Here is a 26,077-nt window from a genome sequence, read left to right as displayed (position 1 = left end):
AATTAAAAAAAAAAAGACGTTATAAATATCAAATACATATAATTATAAGGAATAATTAAAGTAGCAACCCGGTGCAACGCCCGGGTTATACATTAGTTTTTTCATTAAAGAATTAGCCAAAATTACATTCAATTAGGTTTTTAATTTTTGTAAGACTAGGCCTTGTTCTCTTCACCTTAAAAAAAATTATATTAAGTAAAAATAATTTTAGTTCAGTAAAGTAAAATTCAGTTTTCTTAAAGAAGAATTATCATAGAAAATCAGTAAAAATAATTTCAGTTCAATAAAAATAATTTAAGTTCAAAAAAAATAATTTAAGTTCAGCAAATATAATTTTGGCTCAATAAAAATAATTTCATTTTAGTAAAAATAAGGAGAAAAGAACAGGGTCTAAATAAATTTTTTCCTTTTTTTTACGAAACTAGATTAAACCCCGTGTAATGCACGGTTGTTAAATAATTCTAATGACAATAAATTTTACCAAAAATAATGGATATAAATATTATAAATAGACTTAGTAGTAAAAAGTATGAAATATTGTGAAAGAAATTAATTAAACATATAATAGTTATGGGCAATTTGATATTTAAGGACATTTATTTTAGATTTTATACAAACTAAAAGTCATAATTTAATTACAATAAGTTTTTTTTTAGTAAGTGATTTTGGAAGGAAAACTTTTTATAATATCATGCCAAGTGTTCTCTAAGTTTCGCATTTAGTATAAATTGATTGATTTTACCAAAAATAATGGATATAAATATTATAAATAGACTTAGTAGTAAAAAGTATGAAATATTGTGAAAGAAATTAATTAAACATATAATAGTTATAATGGGCAATTTGATATTTAAGGACATTTATTTTAGATTTTATACAAACTAAAAGTCATAATTTAATTACAATAAGTTTTTTTTAGTACTACGTAAGTGATTTTGGAGAGAAAACTTTTTATAATATCGTGTTCTCTAAGTTTCGCATTTAGTATAATGTAATTGATTGATTGATGATTGATAACTTGAATCAAACAATGCCTAAATTAAAATGACCCGCTGAACCTGATCGAGTAAATTTGAACATCCTTAAAGAATTGGGTTAACGATTCGGGTCAACCTGGTCATGTAGCTTCAACCTTCAAAGCCCCTCCTCACGAGCCTATGCCTATCTTCTCCCTCTTCTTCTTCCTCTTCTCTCACACTCACACCATAACCAGAAAAACCCAGAAAACTCCATAACCAAAACCTCCAAAAATGGCTTCAATCAACTTAGGTCCATTTGGTGAGCATTTCTTCCACTGGTTCGAAAAACCTCCACACCCAATTTCATTCCCCAGTTTTCTCTCTCTATCAATCTCCCAAAACCCTCCTAAACCCCTCTTTTCCTCCCTTTCACTCTCCGACTCAAAGAAACCAAAACCAAATGAAGAACCCTCAAAACCAGGAAAATACCAACAAATGCTCGAACAATTTTGGTGGGAATGTGAGAATTTACCCGATGTTCGACACACCCCAGAAGTTGATAACATTTTGAATGAAGACCCAGTTTTTGAAACCAAAGAAAATCCAACTCCAGAAGAAATTGAAGAGAATAAAAAATGGTGGGAAGAATTTAGGAGTAACCCATTAGTTCAATTTTTAGCTAGGGCTGAAGAAATTGCTGATGCTTATAATGAATTTGAGGTTAAGAGGAATGAAAAGCCTTATAGAAGAGAGGATGCTAAGCTTTGGAAGGAAGTTCCTAATGTTATTGGGTTAGATGGAAGGCCAATGCCTAGGAAAGCTATAAAAACTAAAGATCAATCGGATGATAAGTTTTGGGATTTTGCTAAGCAGTTCTTTTTTGGTCTCTGGGGTTTCCGGCAGCGCCCGTATCCGCCAAGTAGACCGATTGATGTTGCTCAGGCTATTGGGTATAAGCGGCTCGAAAAGCGGTATTATGATTGTGAGTATTGCTTGTTCAATGTTGCTTTGTTTGTTCATTTATCAATACAAGCTGTTTGGCGAGTTTGTGTTTTTGGTTTTGCTGTGTTGAGTTGAATTGATATTATGAATTTGGGCACTTAACATGCTCTTAAATGTGTGAATTGTGCTTATTTTTTTCTGCGTTGAGTTGAATTGCAATTATTGCTTGTTCAATGTTGCTTTGTTTGTTCGATCAGTGCAAGTTATTTGGAAGTTTAAGGCTTTGTTTTGTTGTCTTGAGTTGAATTCGCAATTATGAATTTGAGCTTGGTAGCGGAAATTCAGTTGATTTTTTTTCATTGATAGAGTTATTTAAGTAACTTTCCACAAGGCTCTTTGTCTTAACCGCTAGGCTAAGACCTCATTGGTCTCTAATCCTTCCCCATTAATGTCAATAAAAGAAGTTTTTGAACACAATGGGAAATTCAGTTTCTTTAAGGTGTGAGGAAGTATTATGTTCTCCTTTGCCTCTTCTAAAATGTTGTGGGCTTCCTACAGTCTCCTATTAACTTGGGAGACCTGGTGGAATGAATCAATTTAACCTTCAAAAAGCAAAAAAATACATTAATTGATACTGTTCTTGTGTAATGAGAGTTTTGAGTATGCACTTAGCAGATCTTATGATATATTTCATAAGCAAGAAAATATATGACATGTTGATACAGATGAAAGGTAAAGTTGAAATGGATGTGTCTAATTGCTCATCAGCTCAGAGTAGTTTTGTAAGGTGTGCATACTGTGCAAGCAATATTGCTACTGACTGGAAGCTCTTTGCAGTTATTGTTTGATCTTTGTGGAAAGAAGAAAATCCTGAGCAAACGAACAATATAAAATCAAGAAAAGTGGAAAATAGTTTCTGGATATTGTAGCAAGTGCTAGCAATTACTCCGTATTAGTTGTGAGTTAAAGAAAAGTATCAGAAGGCTCAACGTTATATTATTTGCATTTTTAATTATTATTTTTCTTAACACAAGAAAACGATTAATATATTACGTTATGACGAAAGGCCCAAACACAAACAGAAGATGGATATAGGTGCAGAGTACAAAAGTGGCATATTGTATTATAATTTATTCTCTGTTACAATTAATAATTTTCTTTTTTTTCGTGTGAAGAATTGGTGATGTTCTCCATGACCAACCATAATCCTTTATCTGATGTACTATTCTTTCATTACTTTTTCAGAAGATGCTAATTATATATTTATATATTTATGTTTATAGTTATAATGAAGACTGGTGGCTGGTTCTACAAGGATCGATTGGGTCGTACACGAGGACCATGTGAGCTGATTCAACTTAAGACTGCATGGGGTGCAGGCATAATTGATAAAAATACTTTCATTTGGGGAGAGGACCTGGATGAGTGGGCACCTATAGGCATGATTTATGGCTTAGAGCGAGCAATTGCTACTTGGGAAGGTTTGTTACTTGTCAATTCTACTATCTGTCTATCTTTTTTTTGCCATTTAAATATTAAGTATTATCTCAATAGTAAATGCAGTTAGCTATCTTGTTCATAAAATGTTGGGGAGTTGCAGACTATATTCATGGGATTCAGTGGTGTTGTATGGCTGTTACAGCAGCTTTCACACCTATTTACTTTTGTTTAGTTGTTTCTCACACACATGAACTTACACACTATATTGATGGGATTCAGTGGTGCGGTATGCCTGCTGCAGGCTTACTGCTGCAAAACATTATTTTACATTGGCATTGTTTAATGATTGGAACATTGGATCCATGAAAGATAATATTAGGGCCTGTTCTCATCAGATTAATTTCAGTTTAGCTCAGCTCAGCTCACCTCTAATAAGTTTAGTTCAGTTTATGTCTAATGATATTGCTAATGATATGAAGCCAAATTATTATAACAACGACAATAATAATAATAATAATAATAATAATAATAATAATAATAATAATAATAATAATAATGATGATGATGATGATGATATTTAAAAATAATAATAATAGAAATAATAATAATAATAATAATAATAATAATAATAATAATAATAATAATAATAATAATAGTAATAATAATAATAATAATAATAATAATAATAATAATAATAATAATAATAATAATAATAATAATAATAATGTTGATACAATTCATTGTTCAAATGGTTTTATTTTTTTATACACATTTTTACTCTTAAACTCATTGACAAAATGAGAGTACTACACAACTTAAACTAGTTTTCATAATCGGTTAATTTTTCGTCTTCTTCTTGTGCAACAAGCTGCTCCATTACCTAGGCATTCCTCTAGAGTGACTCCCATATCTGATCAGTCATTTTAAATTTTATTTTTAAATTATATAGTATATATTTTTAAAATGTTTTGGGGTTCCATGAATATATTTTTCATAAATATTTTAATTATATAGTATATTTTTCTTAAATATTTTAATATGTATATTTGTATACACACATCTATATAATAATAAATATTCAAAAATCATTAATCCGTAGTTAAAAATCACTAATTAATAAGTAAAGTTAAGTTCAGCTCGGCTCGGCTCGGCTCGGCTCGGCTCAATTAGTCTACTTCAAATCATTACTAGAAGTAGCAGACTTGAACTTAGGAGGCTTATCCCGGATTTGTTTTTTGATAGACGCTTACAGTACATAGAGCTTGATATTCATCATTTCATCTTGAGTTTAGGATATTCCATATTACAATCAATGCCACCATTGGCTGTAAAACAACTAAACATAACTGCTAATTGCTGACACCCTACGACTGCTCATTTAGAAATAAATTCTGCCTTGACCTCAGACTTTCTGACACATTGCTTTGACATTCCACCAGCTTACTTCTTAAGAGAAAAAGCTGTTTGGCATACTTTGGTTTATATGAAGAAAAAAAGGTGTATTTATGTCTTATAGATTAATAGCTAATTAGCTAAACACAAAGTCTTATACCGTGTGGCCAGCCATCATAGAGGTTACTTCATTAGTGTTATAGGTGTTACTTGGTCGGTGTTAAAGGGGTTACTTCGTTAGTGTTTTAGAGCTTACTTAGTCAGTATTATAGGGGTTACTTGGTCAATGTTATAGGGGTTATTTTGTTCTTTTATAAGTGGTCACAGGCCACAGACATGACAGGCTGTTGACTAAATATGTTCTCCACAAACTCCCTTTCTCCCCTGGCCTGTAGTGACACTATAATGAACTAATAAGAGGCGAAACATGAAACTGGCTCATTCATAAAGTATAGAGGAAAGCAGTCAAGTAGCAAAAAACAAGATCATAGATGACGCTGTTTATTCCAGCTCGATTCAATTTTCTGTACATGTAGCTGCTTTGTACCATTTTTTTGCAATAACATGCTCTCGTTGTTTATGAAAATTTGGTGTAAAATTTTGTATAGATTAGAAATGGAAGGATTGTGTATTCTTCAATCCTCATTTATAATCTATTTTTTCAAAGAATCTGATACTTAAATTCACAAAAAAAAAAAAAAAAAAAAAAAAAAAAAAAAAAAAAAAATTAGCTCCAGCATGTATTGGTAATCAGATAGCATCAATTTTGTTAGCATTCAATGAGGATACTATAAATTGACCTTACTTCTCTTCTTTCTCTATTCTCAACATCTCTGATGTTTCTTTGCAGTTTTTTCTCAAAATTTGTTTCCCTTCTTACCTTTATGCAGCATTCATCTCCTCTAGTAAAGCACATTAATTGATGATATGAATCTATTAGTTACTAGATAGGCATCTGAAGCTGTAACAATAACTACATTGGCTGTTTACTTAGCTCCTTCAAGTCAATTATAATTCCAGTTGAAGGAATGCAAAAAAGTGCTTATATGGTGGTGATTCTGTTGCCTAGGGCTGGCCATGGGCTGATCAAGCCCCATTGAACCGGAACTGGCTGGTCCAGGACTTGAGTTGAGACTGTAGTTAAAAGGCTGCCTTTTTTCCTCAATGAATAGGTCCAACTGTAGCTTACTTTTGACTAACTTGGTAGAGCCACTCTAGGGAAAGGATTGAAGTGTAACCATGAACTTTTCCTTTCTAATCTCTGGTCATGGCCAAAATAACCCACTGGTTATCTCTACCATTCCCTTTTCTTTATATAATTTTTTGGCAAGCTGTTCTATACCCTAAGATGATTAAGTTTGCCCAGATATGTTCTTGGCAGTTTAAAGGTAAAGGTGGTTAGAAATTATAATTTAGGGTCTGTATAAAGCATATAAGAATATAAATGCAAAGAGAACTTTTAGAGAGTTTATAAGAATTCAAATGTCCAAGAATACAGCTGAGAGGAAAAAAGCATTGTACTTTTTTACTGGTAGGAGGAATGGATATAGACAGAGACACCAAGTGCAAAGTTATTTACAGAGCCCAAAAGATGCAGATTATTAAAGCCTCCAGGCTCAAAGTCATACATGAACATATACTGGCTACACTACTACTGATATACTTCATATTAAGCATCAAAATTATCTAAATTAAAGATGAAAAAAGTTTCTCCATTATGAAATATCAACAGAGAAGATGTCTGATATGTTGTACTGCTTTTCTTCTTGAGTTCCTAGTTGTATCCACTTAATGATTTATGTCTTGTTTTGCGTTGTTCAGTCAGGTTTGGAGCAGCTGCTACAGCATTTCTCCATAAGCTTCAGAAAGGAATGTCTCCTTGGGTTCCATTAAAGGGGTTTGAAAAGAAAACCTACAAGCAACTGCAAGAGGAGGCTATGGAAAGTAAGAAGCGTGATCTAGCCGTACTTAAAGCTAATGACGGTTATTGGCCTGGAGTAAGAACTCCAAGTCATGCTCTCTTTCTATGGGCTAGTGGTTCTGAGCTTACAACAATATTGGAAGCTGATCACATGCCAAACAAATACATACCAAAACATCTAAGGTGTTTATTTCCTTATTTCTTATCTCATTGTTATTGACAAACATTTTTCAAGTATGCTGTCTGAACAATTTTTTATTAATAAAATGTTGTCTGAACACTCTTACATTTGAGGCACCAAAGTTTAAATAGTATTCGATTGTAAGCGAAATCTTACTGCTGAACTACGCTATTGACAACTTATAATCTTGGTGATGATAATCTCCTACAATAGCCGGATTACCTAGCTCTTAAATTAAAGTTTCCTTTGAATCTTTACCTTTGTAATTTTGATTTTTAGTTCGCTGTGTTGATGGGTGTGTGATATAAATTTTTTTGTGAGGCAGGCTGCAATTGGCTAAAGCCATCCCTGGTTTACGGCCCTGGGAGGTAATAAGTGTAGAACAAGCCATGGACCAAATTACATATGGCAGAGAATGGTATCGTGAGCCTCTTGGCTCCTACACAACTGGTCCTCCCTATATAAGGCGTTGGAACAGAGATGTTAAGGTATGTCCTTTGTGTGCAATGTCTTCTTTTCTTGAGCATATTATACAGTAGTTCAAACTATTTCAAACTTGTTTTGCGTACAACAACAATGTTAGAGCCTTTATCCCTAAAATATTGGTTCAGCAGCTACAGTGGAGTTTCCATTAAGTTTGTAAATGAGTACTTCTTATAGTCACATATATGGAGTACTTTTTTAGGCGGTCTAGAAAAGTCATCTCTTTTCCCAAAAGGGAAATTCTCATTGGTAACCCTGTAAAATTGCACTCTTTGGTTATACAACAACAACAACAACAACAACAACAAAGCCTTAGTCCCAAAATGATTTGGGGTCGGCTAATATGAATCGTCATAAGGAAACCCTTTGTTAATAATAATAAAACTTAATGTGGTAACCCTTTGTTTTGAATATTATCATTTATAGCATCAATGAGGATAAAAGCTTTAAATTAACTTAATTTTCTTACCATGGTTAATAGTACAATTACATATATGCCCTATGATACTAATTACATTTTTACATGGTTATTAGTCCCTCTAATGGTGATTGTTTTCCTTTAAACTTCCATTTCTTTCAATTAATTCCCAAATGCATTAATAATCAACCCAATTTATCCTCCATTAATATCTTTTTCCAACAATAAGTTGGAGAATAATAAGTGCAGGGACACTGGCACACAAGTCGCAACTCTAGATCGGAGGCAATGATAGACCTCAACAATAATAGCTAGTTGTCCTGGAAGGGGTAAAAAATCCACTAAATGCACCAAGAGATTTGTGTGGCTTGGCAAGAAATATGTCCTTAATTATCTCACAATTAGACTATTTCTGTAGTAATGTTGTCTTTAGAGTCCATGTGACTACACGTCTACACTTACTAGAGGTCGTAATCTAGCTATAGAAGCTAGATAAAGAGACTAGTCTTTGTTTGAGCATTTGCTACTGCCAAAAACAATAAAACTTGAGTAGCTAGTGGAACATTGATAGCAACTGCAGACCTGAATGTGGTGGGTGGGGAGAGACCGAGAGATTAGCAACTGAGAAAGGATATAAATAAGATAAGAGAAGAATTAACTTCAGGAATGTTAACTACAGTTAAACAATTAAGTTTAAGTTTTGTCCCTTACTAATGCTACGAATAATAATAGTAAAAAATAGAGGGTTACAATTGATATTAAGTTTTTTATTTTTATGTTTTTTTCCCAATTTATCAAAGAGAAAGTGCATTTTACATGGCTACCAATGAGAATTCCTCGTCTCAAAATAGTGACGACTTATGATTAAATTTACTTGTACTTATTTTTTGTTCCACCTGGAGTCAGCTGTGGAGCATTGTGCTAGGAACTGACATAGCTTACAGCACTAACAATGGCAGCAAATTAAAAAGAAAATGATGATTATATTGATATGATGAGAATTACAGTAAATAGAATGATAATTCCACTTTCGAAAGCTGGATTCTCTCCTAAGTATGAGCTTTTGAGAGGCTCACTCTCCCCCAATTACAAACCACTCAATATTCAACATATTCTCTTCCCTCCTAATGAGCCCTATTTATAGAAATCCCTCCTAACAAACCTCTAGCTTATTCCCCAAGTTACTACTATAGACTATGACTAAGACTAACATACCCCCTTCCTTTAAATATTGATTCCTTGCATTACCCGCCGCCCATACTTTCACCTTGTCCTCAAGGTGGATTATAATCGACACTAGCTTCTCGACCTCGTCAACAATAATTGCTTAGCTGACTCTTGAATAGGCCAAAACTGAGAATGGGCAGATCTCTAAAAAATTGATGAAATACAAGAAAGGCTTTTAAGAGGAACCACTGGCTGGGCTGTTGTGGTGTTCATCTCCCTCTTTTTTTTTTTTTTTTTTTTTTTTTTTTTTTTGGCCTGAAGGAAAAGATGACAAAAAAATCATTGCCCTAGCGCATGCAGTCATCTACTCTCGTTGGGCTTTTACTTCCATTGATGGGGATAAGCTGGTCTTGCTGTCATATGCAGGCCTAATAAAGAAAGCATTTTTTTGGGAGGAACTTAGAACTGAAAATGCAACTTCTGTTGTAATATAGGGAAATTGTTTTGCCATCTATTTGAAGATAACTAGATAAGTGACAATTCTGAATTACCCTTTTGAAATCCAACCTAAATCAAGCTAAAAATGGTAGGAAAATTGTTATTTATGAAGTCTTCACTACTTCTGTGCTATGCGATCAATTTTAATTACCTTGACCCTGAATTTTGAGACTCGGTTTTCATGTTGCCTGTTTTCGACTTTATCTGATGTATCCTCTTTATGACTGCTATTCCTGTTCATTCTGTTGTAGCTGTAATTTAATTTCGATATTGTGAATTTGCAGAGGATTTTCAAGGTATTCGAGGACCTGAGTTTCCAGGTATACAAAAAACTAAATCGTACAATCCCTGGTTTTGAAGAAGTCATGAAGAAAGTTGCGGAAGATGCTACTGCAAGAGAAGAAAACAGGAAGCAAAGGAGAAAAGCAGAGAAGGAAGCTGAGACGGAAGCATACATTGAGCAATATAAACGCAATAACCCTTAACAGGTATCTTCCCACCCTGCAGTTCTTGACCTATAATTTTCTGTCCATTGGATTTATCCTTTTGGTTTTGAGGAGTGGTTAACCTGTGCTTATCCTGGCATTATTTTGCAGATCATATCAAATCAATACTTGCTTAATTTTGAATTTGGCTGAAGATGATAATTTCCTTGCTTTAGCTGCTGCTGAGAAACGGTGGTCTCTTTCGTAGGAAAGGGTTCGTTGATCAAATCTTCCTGTACGTAGTTTTGTAATCATCTCTTTCCCTCATTGTATATCATACTTTACTATTTAATTTTATCATTTGGTCCATTGCAATTTCTGCTATTATTTAGACAGGGTTTGCAGCACAACTTACATCTTCTTCAATGGCCAATACATGATTCCATGTTCATTTTTTTCAACTCTGTCCATCGTTTTCCATAATAAAAGGATGTTATTAAGCAAGCACTCTTCCTTAAGATGAACAAACAGTAGATTCCCGACAATGGTATTGCCACGTTCTTCAATTTTTGACGATTACTCATTATGCTCATATCTAAACTTATTACTCCCTCTGTCCCTTTATTACATGTCTATTTCTCATTTTGCACGGTAATTAAGAAAGTTAAAGATTAGTTAAAACTAATAATTGGGAGTATAAATATGCATGTGGGGTTAGTGAGAGATAGAGAGAAAGAAAAAGTGGTTGGGAATTAGGAGAGAGAAATTATTGAGAATTGTTGTTGTAGTACAAAAAAGAAAAAGAAAAAGGGTGATAAATCATCAAAAATAGAATAATATTGTAAAAAAGTATAATCTATAAATAAAAACAAATACTTAATTTTGGTCACTCTAAAAAAGAATACAAGCATGTAATACAGTGATCGAGGGACTAATCTTTATTGGAACTTATTTTTTACCGCGTACCATGGAATCTTGGTTATCTTTCCCACACAATTACCCAGCTTTTCTTTTTGATTGTTTAATTTCTCTGAAAACGGGAAAGAGTGAAATAAATAAAATGAACCGACCATTTTGGGAAAATGGATAGAAGCAGGAGCTGTAATTGGCACCACGTGCAATGTTGTAAATGGTCAGTCTTGGTTCAACGAGCTAAATCAGACAATTTCTTCGATACACGTGTCCTTTATTATTCCTTTTCTTTTAAATATTTTGGAGGACACATACTTATCTTTTAAGCCCCATACATTTTATTTACGTATATAAAGGAAAGAGTTAGCATGCGGTTTACGGAAGATTTTGTGTTAAAAGTTGAAGAAGAAATATAAATGGAAGATATTGCTATAGAAAATGAGACCTTCGTTAGACCTTCTAAGGTTGAAGTTAGAGGTAGAGATGAAGGGGCTAACCATGAAGACGAGCAAGAGAAGGAGAAGAGGCAGAAACTCGAAGGTGGCGGCGGAGGTGGTGGTGGTGGTGGGTTATTAGATAATCTTTTGTCTAAATTAACCTCTCCTAAGCCTACTACTGATGAAGATCATGCCATAGAGGTTAATAATGATCATCATGAGAACGGCGATGCTCGTGAAGGTGGTGGTGATGGAGAAGGTGGAGGTCGCGGTGAAGGCGGAGGTGGTGGTGTGATTAATAATCTCATCTCAAATCTGTTTCCTAAAAGAAGTGAGGGTGAGGGTGAAGATGTGAAAAATGATGGTGGGGAGGAGAGATTGGAGGGTAGAAATGAGGAGAATGAGGTGATTAAGAAGGTTGAAGAAGAGAGTGAAGGTGGCAATAATATTAATAGTAACGGTGGAAGCCTAATCTCTAATCTTGTTCAAGGTATATTTTACTACCCCTCTTATTTTTTAGATTAATACGTAAGATGTAGTGCATTACTTTTGAGTTCCTCCATATTTGCAAGGTATGAATGAATGAAATAGACAAAAGTTTAAAAAGGGAGTGTTTTGGAAATGGTTTTTAAGATTAGGGTATCTTAGACAAAAAGTTTAGAAAGTTTCAAAAAGGAGTGTTTTGGAGTAGAATTTACTTAATGAAATTTTATATTACTACTATATTTACACGGTCTTTGCAACTTGGGTAAGTTAATTTATCTATAAATAAGAGATTAGTGGAAGTAGAATCTAGCTCGATGCATATGAATATTTTTGTATTAGTCAAGCAATGTTCATTAGCTAAGAGTCTAATCAAACCTCTACAAGCTAAGTACTTACAAATTTATAATAGGGGAGGTAAAAAAGACCTCACCTCCTAGAGATTCATGTACATAACATTTGAACTGCAAAGCTTTGGAATCTAATTTCAAAGTTTTTACAAGTGAGTCAAATAATATGGTACATTTAATACCCCAATATAATGACGAATTTAATTAAGTTATTGGTAAATTTATTTTGTTACACTTGTATTATGGCAACCACAAGTCCACGACACATAATAAGTTGAAAGAGAGGACTAACAAAGGGAATTGGTTATGTTTATGCAGATGTTGCGGCTCCAGAAGGGGATGAAGCGTCCATTCTAATTCAATCCATTGTTCATGACTAGTTTTACATTCTCTGTTTTTTCCCTTAGCAATCTTAATTTAGTTTTGCTTAGTGTTCTAATCTTCATTGGTTGATGTTATGGGATTTTAGATTATTTAATGCTCTAAAGTGTAAGAAGATTGGGTTATTGTTCTTTAACTACGCATGTATCACTTCCAAGGAACATTGTAATAGAATTCATTGCAATTTGCAAATGTGATTAATATAACCTAGATTGTACTGTGTTGACCAGTATACCACTCATTTAGGCTATATTTTATTCGGATTTTTTTTTTTTTCGTTATCTATTATGATTTTAATTCATTTGATTTATCGAAACTTATCTGTATTTATTTTGTTTGAATATTTCAAAATAAGCTGAATATAATAACACCTTACTCATTTATGAAAAGAGAAGAACCAACCTTAGGCTACAATATGCTAGATTGCTAGGCATTGTCTCATGATTGGTTTAATGAATTTAGGAATTTGGTAACCCTGCATTTTTTCTCTATGTTCTTGTTTTCTTGCTTCTTTATGTTGTTTTGACTTTTGATTGTGTATGTTTGTCAAAATACTTTAATATGCTTCGAGCACTCATTGAAACAAATTAAACAAGCAACTTCATGATTATGTTTTTTCTTATATATTGGTAATAATTTAGACGATTCTCTCAAATATATCCCATGCGTTTCTTCTCTAAATATTAAATTCTTTTTATTTATTTTTTTGACACCACACAAACTAATTTTATTAAGGAGAAACAAACTCCAAATCAGCCATTACAATGCTAAAAATCTCTTGAGGATATTCCTCAAGCCACACCCTCAACTCCTCAAAGTTGCTACTGTATTTTGCTAGAGCATGTGCAACCATATTACCCCCCCCCCCCCCCCCTTTACAAAATAAAAAGAAGCATGCTCACACAAATTAACAAGAGAAAGAATATCCTTTATCACATGGCCAAAGTCAGTAGAAGGAGTAAGACCCTTCTTTAGATGATGAGAGAGTTTTATATTGTCAGACTCCAAAACAAACTTTCTGAAACTAGCCTCCATACTAATGAACAATCAAATAATATTTGTGAGAGAGAATTTCATTTTATCATTTATTGTCATACTAATGAACAATTCCCTATAATGTACTAAAATAATATTCTTTTCATTTACATTTGTTAAATTTAAATAATCTTTTAAATTTAGGAAAAATCAAAATTAATAATCCCACCTTTGTCTCATCTTCTCAAAACAATCTCACCTTTGCGTATTTCAGAAATAATCTCACCTTAACACTTCATATTCTCAAATGAGTCTTTTTACCTTCAACCTGTTTCACAAGTTAAATTTTATTTTATTTTTTAATTTTTTTTTTAAATCCATCTTCTCCCACCTCACCCCATTCCTCCATGTCCACCACCATCACATCACCACCCACCACCGAATTGACCCCCACCCCAAACCCCCACCTGAATCGAGGAGGAGGGAAGGGGAAGGGGCTGCCATGTCTAATCCCCACCCCAAATCCCCTCTTAACCTCCAAATCGATAAAAAGAGTGTAAAGTTCAGGAGTATTTCTTGGCGTTCGAGCGGTCCATCAACGGCAGTAACAGCGACAGCTACAGCAGCGCCACCGCCATTTTGGCCGTCATTTCCGATGCTTAAGAACAGGGATAGTCCACCGATACTGTATAAGTCGAAGATCGAACACAGTTCAAAGAAGACATACGGTAGTTTATAATTGCCCAAAAATGACGGATTTATGCAAGAAAATTACAGTAGTTTTGATGAAGAAGATGATGAAATTGGGTTTTTTTCCCTCTTTCAAATTTCTGCAATTTTTAATTTGTCTTCTTCTGTGGAGGAGAGAGTGGGAATGCAAGGAGGAAGGAAATGGGAAAGGGAGGGCGACTGGCCGGCTGGTCTGGCTGTTCCGACGGCGTGGCAAGGTCCGGCCGGTCGACGGGCGGCTCCGGCAGGGGAAGGAAGAAGAAGGGGTTTTTTTTTGTTTATTCTTTAATTTTTTAAAAAATTTATATAAAACCCAATTAAAAGGTGTCACGTGTCAAATTACCTGTTAAAACAGGTTACCAATTCAATCAACCGGTCAATAAATGAAAAAGGACCATTTTGAGAATATGGGGTACAAAGGTGGGATTATTTCTGCAATACGCAAAGGTGAGATCATTTTGAGAAGATGTACCAAAAGTGGGATTATTCTTTTTAATTTTTTTTTAAATTTAAAATTATTTTTACTGATTAAAACTTACTTTTACTAATTCTCGATTATATTTATTCTTTTAAGTTATCAATTTTATTGATTTCAAAACTGGATTTATTTTTGGTTAACTTAAAAATTGATTTTATTGAACTTAAATTATTTTAACTAAATATTATTTGAATAAAGAACATGGCCTAAATAGTATTGTGGCTAGTATTTGCAAGAAACAAATTGATTTAACAACATCTCATATAAAATTCTTGTTTTGTATATTAGTAATAAAATACAGTCAAAGTTACATAGTTAATTGACTTGATTTTTGTTTTGTCCCGTCAAATATCCGATTCACTCTGATCTGTTTTGACCTAACCTGACACTAACTCGACCTAATTGTAACCTGACCTCATTTTAATCAGACATGATTTCAAACTAAACTTAATTTTAAATCTAGACTAGGCATTAACCTTCAATTATTTTTTACTTAATTACTTTGATGCATGTAATTGTTTTTTTCATCAATTGTTAAGAACTTTACTTAAATATAACTCGACCATATGGCTATACTATACGTCATTAGTTCATTACTTATCGTCTCCCTTATATAACTATGATAACTTCTTGATAATTTGATTTTAATTTGGCTTAAAGATATAAATCTGATACATGAACTAATCTAATGTGAAACTAATACAGAGTAAGTGTAAATGAGATGATACTTGAATGTCTTGATAGTGACCCAATATTTTTTTTCTAGTTTTTTCACCAAATACCCCTATGTATTTAACATAATTCACCAAATACCACTAACATTTTTCAAATTCACCATATAACATTCAGTTTTATGAAAATATCACAACATGCCATTTCCATTAACTCAGTTAGCCATTAACGTTAATTATGCCATATGTGACAGCTTGTAACCGGTTCTTATTAATATTTATTTATTTAATTAATTAACTTAAGAAAAAATATTTTAAAAAATAAAATATAAAATAAAAACACCACCATGACAAGCCACCGCCGCCCCCACTGACGATAACCCCAACCCCAACCGGCTAGCCTGCGACCATCCCCCTCCTCCGCCGGTGACAACCTCTACCCCAGCCACGACACCATGTTAGCCGAATTCCCCAGTCATCACCTTCTGCGAATTCAACCCCTCTATGCCTTTCCACCTTAGTTGAGAACCCAGCCACCACCCCGAAACCCCTTCGCCAGCAACCTAAACCCTCTCCCACATCTCGTTGCCGCCCAAGTTGCCGAAAACCACCACCACGAAACCCTAAAACACCAAAATTCAAAACCCTAGATTTTGGTTTTAAGGTTTCGACCTACGTGGTGGTTCAGTGGGGTGGAGATGGCACTGGGACGGGTGAATTTGTTCGCCGACACGGGGGAGGAGGTTTGGGCACTAGCCGGTGGTTAGGGGAGGGTTTTTTGAGGGAGATAGGAGGTTTTCGAGGGAGATGCGAGTACAGTGGTTAGGGGAGGATTTTTCGAGGGAGATGCGGGCATGGTGGTTCAGGGGAAGGGGAGGAGCGCCGGCAGGGGTTCTGGTCGGGGGGACGTTGGTGGTGCTTGGGTTTTTTTTTCTTTTTTTTTAAAATTTTTTTTGATAATTAATTAAATAATTAATTTAAAATTAAATAATTTAGAAGGGAACCAATTATATGTTGCCATGTGACATTATTAGACTTAATGACTAACGGTGTTTACGTTCGTTAGTCATTAATTAATGGCATGCTGGTACATTTTCATAAACTGAATGTTATATGGTGAATTATGTTAAAAATCAACGATATTTGGTGAAAAAATCATTTTTGTTTCCCTCCAAATGAATTGTAATCCCGTCTATTTCCTTATTGTTGTTTTTCTTAATTACCTCCTATTTTTTTGCAGCCGTTTGATTGGTTAGTTTGATATCCAAGTTTATCCCATCAAAGTTTTTACACTAATGATTTCAATTATAATTCTTGTGGTTTTATTTATTTATTTATTTATTTTCTTTATCACCTCCCTATTTTTTATAATATCGATTATTTTTAACATAGATGTACTGCTAACATCTCGGGCATTGTACGGGTACTACCTACTTACCTAGTAAGGTGATAACTTAATAATTATTCTAATTTTAAAATGACCTTATTTGAATATTGAATTTAGTCAATTCGACCTAAATTCAGCCAAACTCGAAAAGGATCTGAATTGGAATTGATCCCTATATTGAATCAAGCTCGTTTTGAACCAAATTTGAATTTATATGAACTGAATATAAAATGATCTGAAGTTAATCAAACCATAATCTACCCTACCTCGATTTGACATATTAAATACTAGTAGGTAATTTTGACCCGAATAGACATGACCAGTCATGGGTCAACCTAGACTGCATTCGGTTACTCGTATACGGGGAGATGAAAACCAAAAATAAAAGCCACAACGAAGAGCAAGTCCACGGGGATGTTAGTTGGGCTAAAATATAGAATTACATTTCAATTATAAAACGGCCCAACTACAGAAACCCTAGCAAAGCTTTTAATAACAGACAGAAATTAGGGTTTTGGCTAATCTCCCCTCTTTTTCACTATCTTTGTTGTTGAAGAAGCGCAGCTTAAGAGAGACACACTCATCTCTCTCCTCCTTCCAAATCTTCAACCATGGTCAGTCCTATCTTTCTCTCTCTATTCTATACAATTCATTCTATGCTCATCGAACATGATAATATGATTATTGTTCATTGTATAATCTGGTGTTTTTCCGATGTTTTATTTTGTTGATTGTTGCTATTGGATCTGCTGCATTTCATCTGGGCTCTTAATTTTTTTGGGTTATTTGTAATTCCTGTTAATTTCCATGTCTATCTGATGGAAATATGCGAACTGGGTATGTTTTATATGGCAGTTTTAGTGGGTAATTGGATGGTGAAGATTTATGAACTGTGAATTGATCAGAATGCTAATGAGTTTTGTTGGTTAAAGAAGGTCTTTTGTATAATCAATTTGTTCTATTGATTTTTTATTTTGATTTTCTGAATATTGTTAGAAAATGGGCTAAAATCTGTAATTTTAGATACATTTTATGCTGCTTTTAAGTCGAGGGTATCAATGGAATAATTTTGGATTTTTGATGATGGTAATAGCATTTCCGTTCTTCCGATCAATGGGTAGTGAGTACAGTATGTGGTATATATGATGTTCTCTCGGGTGTGTTTTGTCTGCGCTTGTTTTTAATGTATTCGTCGAATGATGATGATGTTTCAATGACTTTGCCGAGGGGCATGTTTCAATGTTTCGTCGAATGTTATAAGTTACATTATCAATTAAAGTAGGTTTTCTTAAAATCTATGTTTCACATGAAATTGCATATGTAACTGAATGAATAGTGTGATTAAAATTTTAAATACGTATTGGTCTTACAATTGTTTCTCCTTTGATAGTGGAGGAAGATTAGATTCGGGTGGGGAATGTCTAAAACTGTGTTAGCTGGTCATTGATTTTCAGTAATTTTTTCTGCCAGTGTCATTATGTCACTGCTAGGCTGAATGAATTTTCAATAAATTATCTATAGTTATCCTCTTCAAAATGGTTATATTATGTCTTAATTACAAAGAATAGATTATGGTTTTTAGAATTTGATTGTTTGCTATCGAACCTGCTTTTGTATCATTTATGTAATCAACTTATGGATGTCTATGCCCAATTTATGAGTGTTCATCTATTGTTGTTCATTTGAATTGCAGGCGAGAGGATTGAAGAAACATTTGAAGAGGCTCAATGCCCCCAAGCATTGGATGCTTGACAAACTTGGTGGTGCATTTGTAAGTGATATGACTGTTCGCTGTGCTTAACTAGCTGCTATATCACTGTTATTTGTTCTTATGTTTGCTCCAATGTGACATGCAGGCTCCTAAACCCTCATCTGGTCCCCACAAAGCAAGGGAATGCTTGCCCTTGATCCTTATTCTGCGTAATAGGTTAAAGTATGCTCTTACATACCAGGAGGTCCAAGCTATTTTGATGCAACGACATGTACTTGTTGATAACAAGGTCAGGACCGATAAGACCTACCCTGCTGGTTTCATGGGTATGTTCTCTTTCAATATCTGTGTAGCAGTTAATGTTTAAGTCATCTAAACATGACATGTACATCATTCTGCTAAAGTTCAGTCACATACCCCTGCTGTCATCTGTCCCCAACTGGCGAACTGTTAGCCCCCAAGCTATTTTTTACTTTGTTAAGTTTTGGTTGGGTGGATTTCATGAGAGAAATTGTTGGATTTAATTTATGTGATAGAATGGCCAATATATTTAGGGGCGGCCTATAATTATAATGGGGGAAATTATGCGGGATAGAGGAAGTATTATACATTTTGTTAGTGTTCAATTGGTACAGGAACAATCTTTGTTACGATAACCAATACCTGAGATTTATTGTTTGAATTCATCTTGCACCTTTTAAATGGGAAATGTATTTATTTTCAGATGTTGTCTCCATTCCCAAGACAAATGAAAATTTCCGTCTGCTTTATGACACAAAAGGAAGATTTCGCCTGCACTCTATCAGAGATGAAGAGGCAAAGGTATACTTCATAGTTTAATTCATCTAGTTGTTCTTATCCATTTGTTTTTGTTTAATCTCTGATTCTTATATATCGAGTTTCAATGTGTGTGTGTGGACTAGAACTGTTGGAAGAGACTGCCTGATGTCTTATATGCCTTTTTGTTCTGCAATGGTTCCATTGTTTATTCTGTCTCGCTACTAATTTTCCTGAGAAAGAATAGTTTGGCTGGCTTTAGCCAGTTATGTTGAGTACATCCATTCTAAGACCTTTTGTTTTGCAGTACAAACTCTGCAAGGTCCGATCTATTCAGTTTGGCCAGAAGGGCATCCCCTATCTGAACACCTATGATGGTCGTACCATCCGTTATCCCGACCCACTTATCAAGGCCAATGACACTATCAAGCTTGACTTGGAAGCCAACAAGATTGTTGACTTCATCAAGTTTGATGTTGGAAATGTTGTTATGGTCACTGGTGGTAGAAACAGAGGGCGTGTTGGAATCCTCAAGAACAGAGAGAAGCATAAGGGAAGTTTTGAGACCATCCACGTTGAAGATGCTGCTGGCCATGAGTTTGCAACCCGACAAGGTAACGTTTTCATCATTGGTAAGGGCACCAAGCCATGGGTATCTGTTCCTAAGGGTAAGGGTATCAAGTTGTCAATTATCGAGGAGGCTAGGAAGAGGCTACAAAAGGAAGCTGCTACTGCATAATTTATGTAATGCTACTGAGGATAGTTTCTCTTAGAAGTTAGACAGCTTCACATAGTTTCCCTAAGGTGAATGCCCCCCTTTTTACTCCTATGTCAGTACAATTTTGGCTTTAAAACTTGCTGTGATAGATGCTCTTTGTTCTTATTGGAGATGAACGTAACTGTAGCTTGAATCTTCTCGTTTATTGCAAGGTTTTGATTCCTTTGCAGAAGGATTTTGATGTTTAGAAGTGTGTGTTATTTGAGTTTGCTGCATTGCAAAGAACAAGGATTTTTAACTGTCATTTTCTGATTTCATTTCATGTAAAACCGTCATCTGTAGTTTTATTTGACAACGTATGACAGTTGAGTTCCATTTGTGTTTTAGCCATATTATACCAAACTTTGGAGTTAACCAACTTTGTTTACGAATTCAAAAGCCTGCAACCCAATCTTGTTTAATAAAATTCAAAAGCCTGAAAATTTGTTGTGTTGCTACTGTTGGTCGCAAGTACAGATGGCTATCAAAATCTCTTCAATACCTTACAATTATCACAAATCTACTCAATTTTTTCCTGATACTATGGTAAATTGGTATTGGTAATGGCAATGGGCGATTTTAGTGAAAATGTTTGTTAGCTAAGCCAACGCCTGAATGCCTGATTTTTGTCTCTGGGGAATATCTGGTGGTACTTTTAAGCATTTGATGGTTGAGATTAGCACATTTGTGTGTAGTGCTGGTATGAATGAATGACTTAATTTAGATGGTGAACAAGGCCACAAGGGTGGCGGCGTTGCTTAATACAAAGTATTGTTTGATGTATGGATTTTGCCCTCCATGCCCAAAGATTAACTCTATAGGCTTCAAATGTTTTGATTAAGGCGTATCCCTTGATTAAGGTGTAATTAACTCAATCTAGTATCGGTTTGTACTTAACCTTTGACATTTGCTTATATTGAGATTCATACATGAAGTACTTTGATCATTACGCGAGTATGTGTTTTTAGTGAAACTAACCTAAAACACTTGATTTGAATTGATTTGACTAACAAATTACTGTGTTTATTTGATTATTTTATCTTAACAAGCAAATTGAGAATAAATCGAAAATTACTTGAATTGAATAGATCTGAACTAGTTTGAATTCGAAGAACTCGTCTAAAATGACTTAATATGCACTTATGCAAATGACTTGATTGTCACCGCTTATCAGATATCTAAAATGAGTCATAAACCATATACACATACGGAGTACTTCATAACTTTGCTTCTCAATATATTTAATTCACAAAATTGGTGATTAAAAAAATTTAAAGGGAGAAGTTAGAGAAGTGCAACAAACTTCCGTGGCTTTAGTGGAAATGAAGTGACTAGGAAACATTATCTTCTTCACTTGCTACTACCTGGTTTATGAGCACTAAATAGTGGGTAAATATCACATGGAACCAGCATTGAGGTTGTTGATGCTAGAGATAACTAGAGATACTTTGAAGGTGTATATCTAATCCCTTACCCTCTTCTCCCACTTTTAAAGTGTTTAATCCGCAAATACCAAGCCAAAAAAACCCGTAAAGGTTGAGGATACAAGTATGAAGTATATATAAACAAAGAGTATTATTTTAGTTGAATCTAATTATCTTGATTTATAAACATTAGAGTGTGAGATGTTTATTTAAGGATGATATTAAGGCACCAAAATACAATATTAAGTTGGACCTACCCTTACCTGAAAACATTGCAACTGGGAATCTTTGGTAAAAGAAAGATAAGGTGGCAAAAGCAAATTCCAAAGGTAATTCCACCTTAGACCTTACCAAATGTTCTTATCATATCATATGCTTTTTTTTTTTTTTTTTTTTTTTTTTTGCTTTGAGAAATTCGGTCTTACCTGCATGGCTTGTCATATACGAAGTTCTACGTAGGTAGCTTACAAGGAATATAATGGAGTGGTAAAACTTATTGGACTGTTGGAGGTATTTTGGTCACTTTAAGGTATTTTGAAGGGCGATTTGTAAACAACTAATAGTAATAAGAGGCATTTTTAAGAAATTTTATTACCGTGAAAAAAAAAAAAAACACATACAAAACTGTTGGGAACTCTTTAAGTAGTAGTACTCGATCTTAATGAATTAACAAGTTTGTGATAATATTACATACTTCGTTTCATATTCCTATGTACTACGTATTTTATTATGTTGTTGTTATGTTCCTAAGATAGCATAACTAAGGCTTTGTTTAGTTCACCTTATTTTTACTTATTTCAGATAAAATAAGTTTAGATCAGATCAGAAAAAATAAGTTCAGATCAGATCATCGTTTTATGTGCAGTTTTTTATCGCTAAATATCTTTAATTTTGTAATTAAAAAAATTCTGCAAATCACATATTAATAAAATACACATTATTACGAATCTAACAAGACCCCACTTGATATATTTTTTCCGTATAAATTATCGTACATTTAAGGTCAAAGTTTGGTCAAATCTGACATTCAGATCAGATTGGATCAGACCAAATCAGATAAGTTTAGATAAGGCGAACTAAACAGGGCCCTAAGGCTCACAACTTAGAAATTGCGGCTAGGAAAGGAGTTGAGGCTAATCTTCTTTGTCTTGTACCATAGTGAGATTTAGCGATACCAATGTAATAAATCTTTAAAGTTCTTAGTTAAAAATGATCAACTATTTCTAAAAGATTAGAAATATAATAGTTCCAATTTTTTAAAGCACACCAGGAGTACAATATAAATCACTTTTGTTCACTATTCTTATATCTTGTAGCCACAATATATATGAGAAATTGTATAGGATTAGTATATACTCAATTTTGATGGTACCCTTAATCATCATTATATAATCCAATTTATATGAGAAATTCAAACTCTAAAATGACAAAGCAGTCCTCTAACCACATTTCTAGTGAACTCAAAATTTCATGGTGTGCTTTATGCTTTGTCATCATTTCACAATCTTAGTACAATGCTTTATGTATTTACTAGTATCACAAAACCCCACTAATAACTTTACTTCTTACAAAAATACTATTCTAATATGTAATCTTGGTCATTAGTTGAATTTTCAACCAACTGTATCCACTAATGAAGGTGATTAAAAACCCCACTTTAATCATAATTATTATGGGTATATATCATAATTTGTTGGTTGAAATAGGTTTAACCCTCCTAGAACCTTCAAGCTTATTCCCTTAATATTCTTTTATGTAAGACTATATATTAAGAAATCTTATATTAAAAGTAAAGGGCAAAGTTAGTAAAGAAAAAGCCTTGATTTAATATGAAAAAACCTTTCTTTCTTACAACTTTTGTATTTTTCTAGGTAATTTGGATTTTATTTAATTTTTGTGGAATGATTTTACAAATAGAAAGAACAACATTTGACTTTGAGAGAATATATAAAAGGAGTGAAAGAAAACATAGTTAGTTGTAGCTAAGTAAAGTATGGAGAGTCTAAGGAGTTTCCTCTGCTTCAAGACCTCACCACCATCAATAGTCTTTCCAACTACAACCACCTTCTTCACTAAGCTTCCTTCGCGATTTTGGCATAAGGCGAAAGGTAATAAGCTTCCTCCTTCCCCTTCTTTGCTTAATGACACGTTTATTCTTCAAGAACAATCTTAAACATTGTGATATAGAATATGTTCTTGTTCACAAAACTACGTTAGATTCATTTCAAAAGTAAAATCATATTCATATCTTGTTCAATCATCAAGATACCATATTCTAATGTTTTTCTGCTTAAATCAGCAGGATATGCTGTTTTTGGAGCAAAACAAGGTAAATAAAAAAAAACTGTATAACAACTTTTTCTGAGTGATGCTAGTTCTGTTACTATTGTCACAATGGTTTAATGCAGGCTTATAAATTTGTTCAGTTTTTGATAATATACTTTGGTATAATTGATTTGGCAGCTGCTAAAAGAAAAGGGCTTGTGAGCCTTTCTAAAGACAAGGAGCTATGTGAAGGATATGCTGATATCGAAACGATGTGGAAGATGATTCATTCTACCTGTTCTAAGGATATACACAGCAACAGAAACTGCAAAAGACCGAGATATTTAGTAGTCTGTTTTAAGCCAAGTTAAGTAACTTTCGAAAGAGATAATTGGGCTTACTTCAGTTTTATTGTTTTGTACTATAAGTAGGTTTAATTTTCAGTCTTTAGTTCTCTCGATGTTGTGTTTTGTTATGCCCATTAAGTTCTTCTCAAGATAGATTGAAGAACATTTCTGCAAAGCTGATAGAAATGGGAAAATTAAACACAATTATATGTAGAGAATTCATTTAGTTATTAACTTTTGAGTATATTTGAAGGTTTAACTGTCAAAAACTACATAAAGCCCAAGAATGTGCAATCAATTTGCATTAGCATAATAAGTTTCAAGTACATATTGTATGCAAACACCTGTATTCTAGCCATTTACGTCCAAACTAAAGACCAGCTTACTTAGATAACAGAATCCTGAAATCCAGAACTAGGGAAAACTAGATAATTATACTGTTGTAATATTAGTACACACAATACTTTCAGATGACCATATCACTAAAAAAAAAAACTTATCAGGAAAGGAAAAAAAAACAGTCAAATACGTGCTCTTTCGCAGACTAAAAGCAGGGCATACAGCAAGAAAAGATTTTAAGGACACCAATTTAATCCACGTCCTTACTGAGACATTTTAATCTAGTAACATCATCTAAAGTCTTCTGTAATGCTTCAACCTAAGTAGGAAGGTAAACAACTGAACAAGGATTGATTAGCCAGAAAGAAAACACTAAAAAGCAGAAACAGTGAGGCTGCTTAATTCCAAAGAGAGTTTTGCCCCCCTTGATAACAGGAGAAGCCAAGCCAAAAAGTACATCTAATAACTCTCTTAATAAGTTAAGAGTGCTTTGATTTCTAAAACTTTCCCTGCAGTTTGAGATCGAATACAAATTTCTTAAAACCGACATAGCTTCTCTTTAACGAATTCAGTTTCTGTGAAATTTTTGTAACTGGGATTTCGGTGTATTTATACCTACTGCAAATTTAAGTACCATCTCAAACACCGATATGTGTCCAAGTTTTAGGCTTGGTTATATTGTGAAAATTTCCTTTATTCCTTGTATTTGGATGAGCAGTCATATGTCCTTAAACATGTTGGAATGTTGAGGAGCTAACATGGATACTTGAGGTAAAATGAAGAGTCCGAATGACACAAAATATCACTTTACCTACCTGGTTTCCTGTTTCAGGGTGACTTGTGACAGTGCAAAATTAATGCTCCATCCATATTGGTCTAATTAGTGGTAAATAATGATAAAAATTTACAGAAAGTAGAGATTCCACTATGATCAATTCAAATGTTCTTCACCAGTCCTTGTGAAAGAGTTAGAATAAAGGTATATAGCATAAGCATAGAGTGCGTCTCCTTTTCCAAAATGCTGAATCTTTGAAGGTGGTATTATTCTCTATTCAAATCCGCTTTACTTAACAGCTTGACTATGATCTGAACTCCCATTTCAAGTGTTTCTAGAACTTTACACAGACTACGACCACTTGCAACTTGCTAAACACCTGATTTTATCAGCTTCTGGATGCCTTCATCTTTCTAAAATTACTTTCAATTTGCAACATCTAAAAATATGTAAAAAGTGACATCAAATGGAATTATGGAGTTATCAGGAAACAGCATGTCTGAAGGTGTATGCATAGGCGTATATATAGCAAATAAAAACCAATAAAAGTCATTTAAGTAATAAAAATGATCGAAACAGTACAAAGGTTATCAGCTTATCACTAAACAAAAGCTAGTTTAGGATTACAGAAAGTCCGAAACAACGATAGCCAACTATCAGATTCGACAATTCAACCCCTCCGCTCTTCAGTCCCCAGTCTAGGGTTTTACTGTCTTGCGATGAATGATTAGAGAACATTACATTTCTCCTCCAAAAGATTAGAAGGCACATTGATGGAGTATTCATAGTATGATAGAGAAACATATTCATGGGCCTCAACCATCAGCTTTTGGTTGAGATGGTCCACTAACATGGTATAGGACTATAGGAGCCAGCGTGACACAAAGGTCACGGGTTTGGTATGAGGTGGGCCCATATTGCATCCACAGTTTAAACCCAATGGGCTCTCGTGTGATGAGGCGTGATAAAGTATAAAACATATTCCTGAACCTCAATTATCAGCTTAAGCTTTTGATTGAGTTGGTTCTCTAACACATAATAAAGAAAGATCTA

General features: G+C 33.9%; 4 protein-coding genes across 5 annotated transcripts; all 4 read left to right on the top strand.

Moving 5' to 3' along the window:
• Window positions 1-1,111: 1,111 nt before the first annotated feature.
• Window positions 1,112-10,217, top strand: LOC145567623 (protein TIC 56, chloroplastic-like). Its single transcript, XM_081626947.1, has 6 exons — window positions 1,112-1,941; window positions 3,185-3,382; window positions 6,555-6,837; window positions 7,161-7,323; window positions 9,686-9,889; window positions 9,998-10,217. The coding sequence occupies exons 1-5, from the start codon at window positions 1,251-1,253 to the stop codon at window positions 9,884-9,886; spliced, it is 1,536 nt and encodes a 511-aa protein (XP_081483073.1). The 5' UTR covers window positions 1,112-1,250; the 3' UTR covers window positions 9,887-9,889; window positions 9,998-10,217.
• Window positions 10,218-11,138: 921 nt separating this feature from the next.
• On the top strand, window positions 11,139-12,556 carry LOC145567624 (uncharacterized). Its single transcript, XM_081626948.1, has 2 exons — window positions 11,139-11,665; window positions 12,327-12,556. Exons 1-2 carry the CDS (start codon window positions 11,155-11,157, stop codon window positions 12,386-12,388), a joined length of 573 nt encoding a protein of 190 aa, XP_081483074.1. The 5' UTR covers window positions 11,139-11,154; the 3' UTR covers window positions 12,389-12,556.
• Window positions 12,557-17,087: 4,531 nt separating this feature from the next.
• Window positions 17,088-20,021, top strand: LOC145567622 (small ribosomal subunit protein eS4x). The gene is made up of 5 exons (XM_081626946.1): window positions 17,088-17,243; window positions 18,323-18,400; window positions 18,486-18,666; window positions 19,065-19,162; window positions 19,425-20,021. The coding sequence occupies exons 1-5, from the start codon at window positions 17,241-17,243 to the stop codon at window positions 19,854-19,856; spliced, it is 792 nt and encodes a 263-aa protein (XP_081483072.1). The 5' UTR covers window positions 17,088-17,240; the 3' UTR covers window positions 19,857-20,021.
• Window positions 20,022-23,115: 3,094 nt separating this feature from the next.
• Window positions 23,116-24,196, top strand: LOC145568969 (uncharacterized). 2 transcript variants are annotated; one of them, XM_081628344.1, is made up of 3 exons: window positions 23,116-23,406; window positions 23,598-23,627; window positions 23,762-24,196. In XM_081628344.1, the coding sequence occupies exons 1-3, from the start codon at window positions 23,292-23,294 to the stop codon at window positions 23,932-23,934; spliced, it is 318 nt and encodes a 105-aa protein (XP_081484470.1). In that variant the 5' UTR covers window positions 23,116-23,291; the 3' UTR covers window positions 23,935-24,196. The 2 variants fall into 2 exon arrangements, with proteins under 2 accessions (XP_081484470.1, XP_081484471.1); XM_081628345.1 differs by having other exon boundaries at window positions 23,125-23,406; window positions 23,601-23,627.
• Window positions 24,197-26,077: the final 1,881 nt, after the last annotated feature.

This window comes from Chenopodium album, chromosome 11 (assembly GCF_948465745.1).
Source record: "Chenopodium album chromosome 11, dcCheAlbu1.1, whole genome shotgun sequence".
NCBI lineage: Eukaryota > Viridiplantae > Streptophyta > Magnoliopsida > Caryophyllales > Amaranthaceae > Chenopodium > Chenopodium album.
The sequence above is the reverse complement of the archived record's forward strand: the minus strand, read 5'-3'. Positions and strand labels throughout refer to the sequence as shown.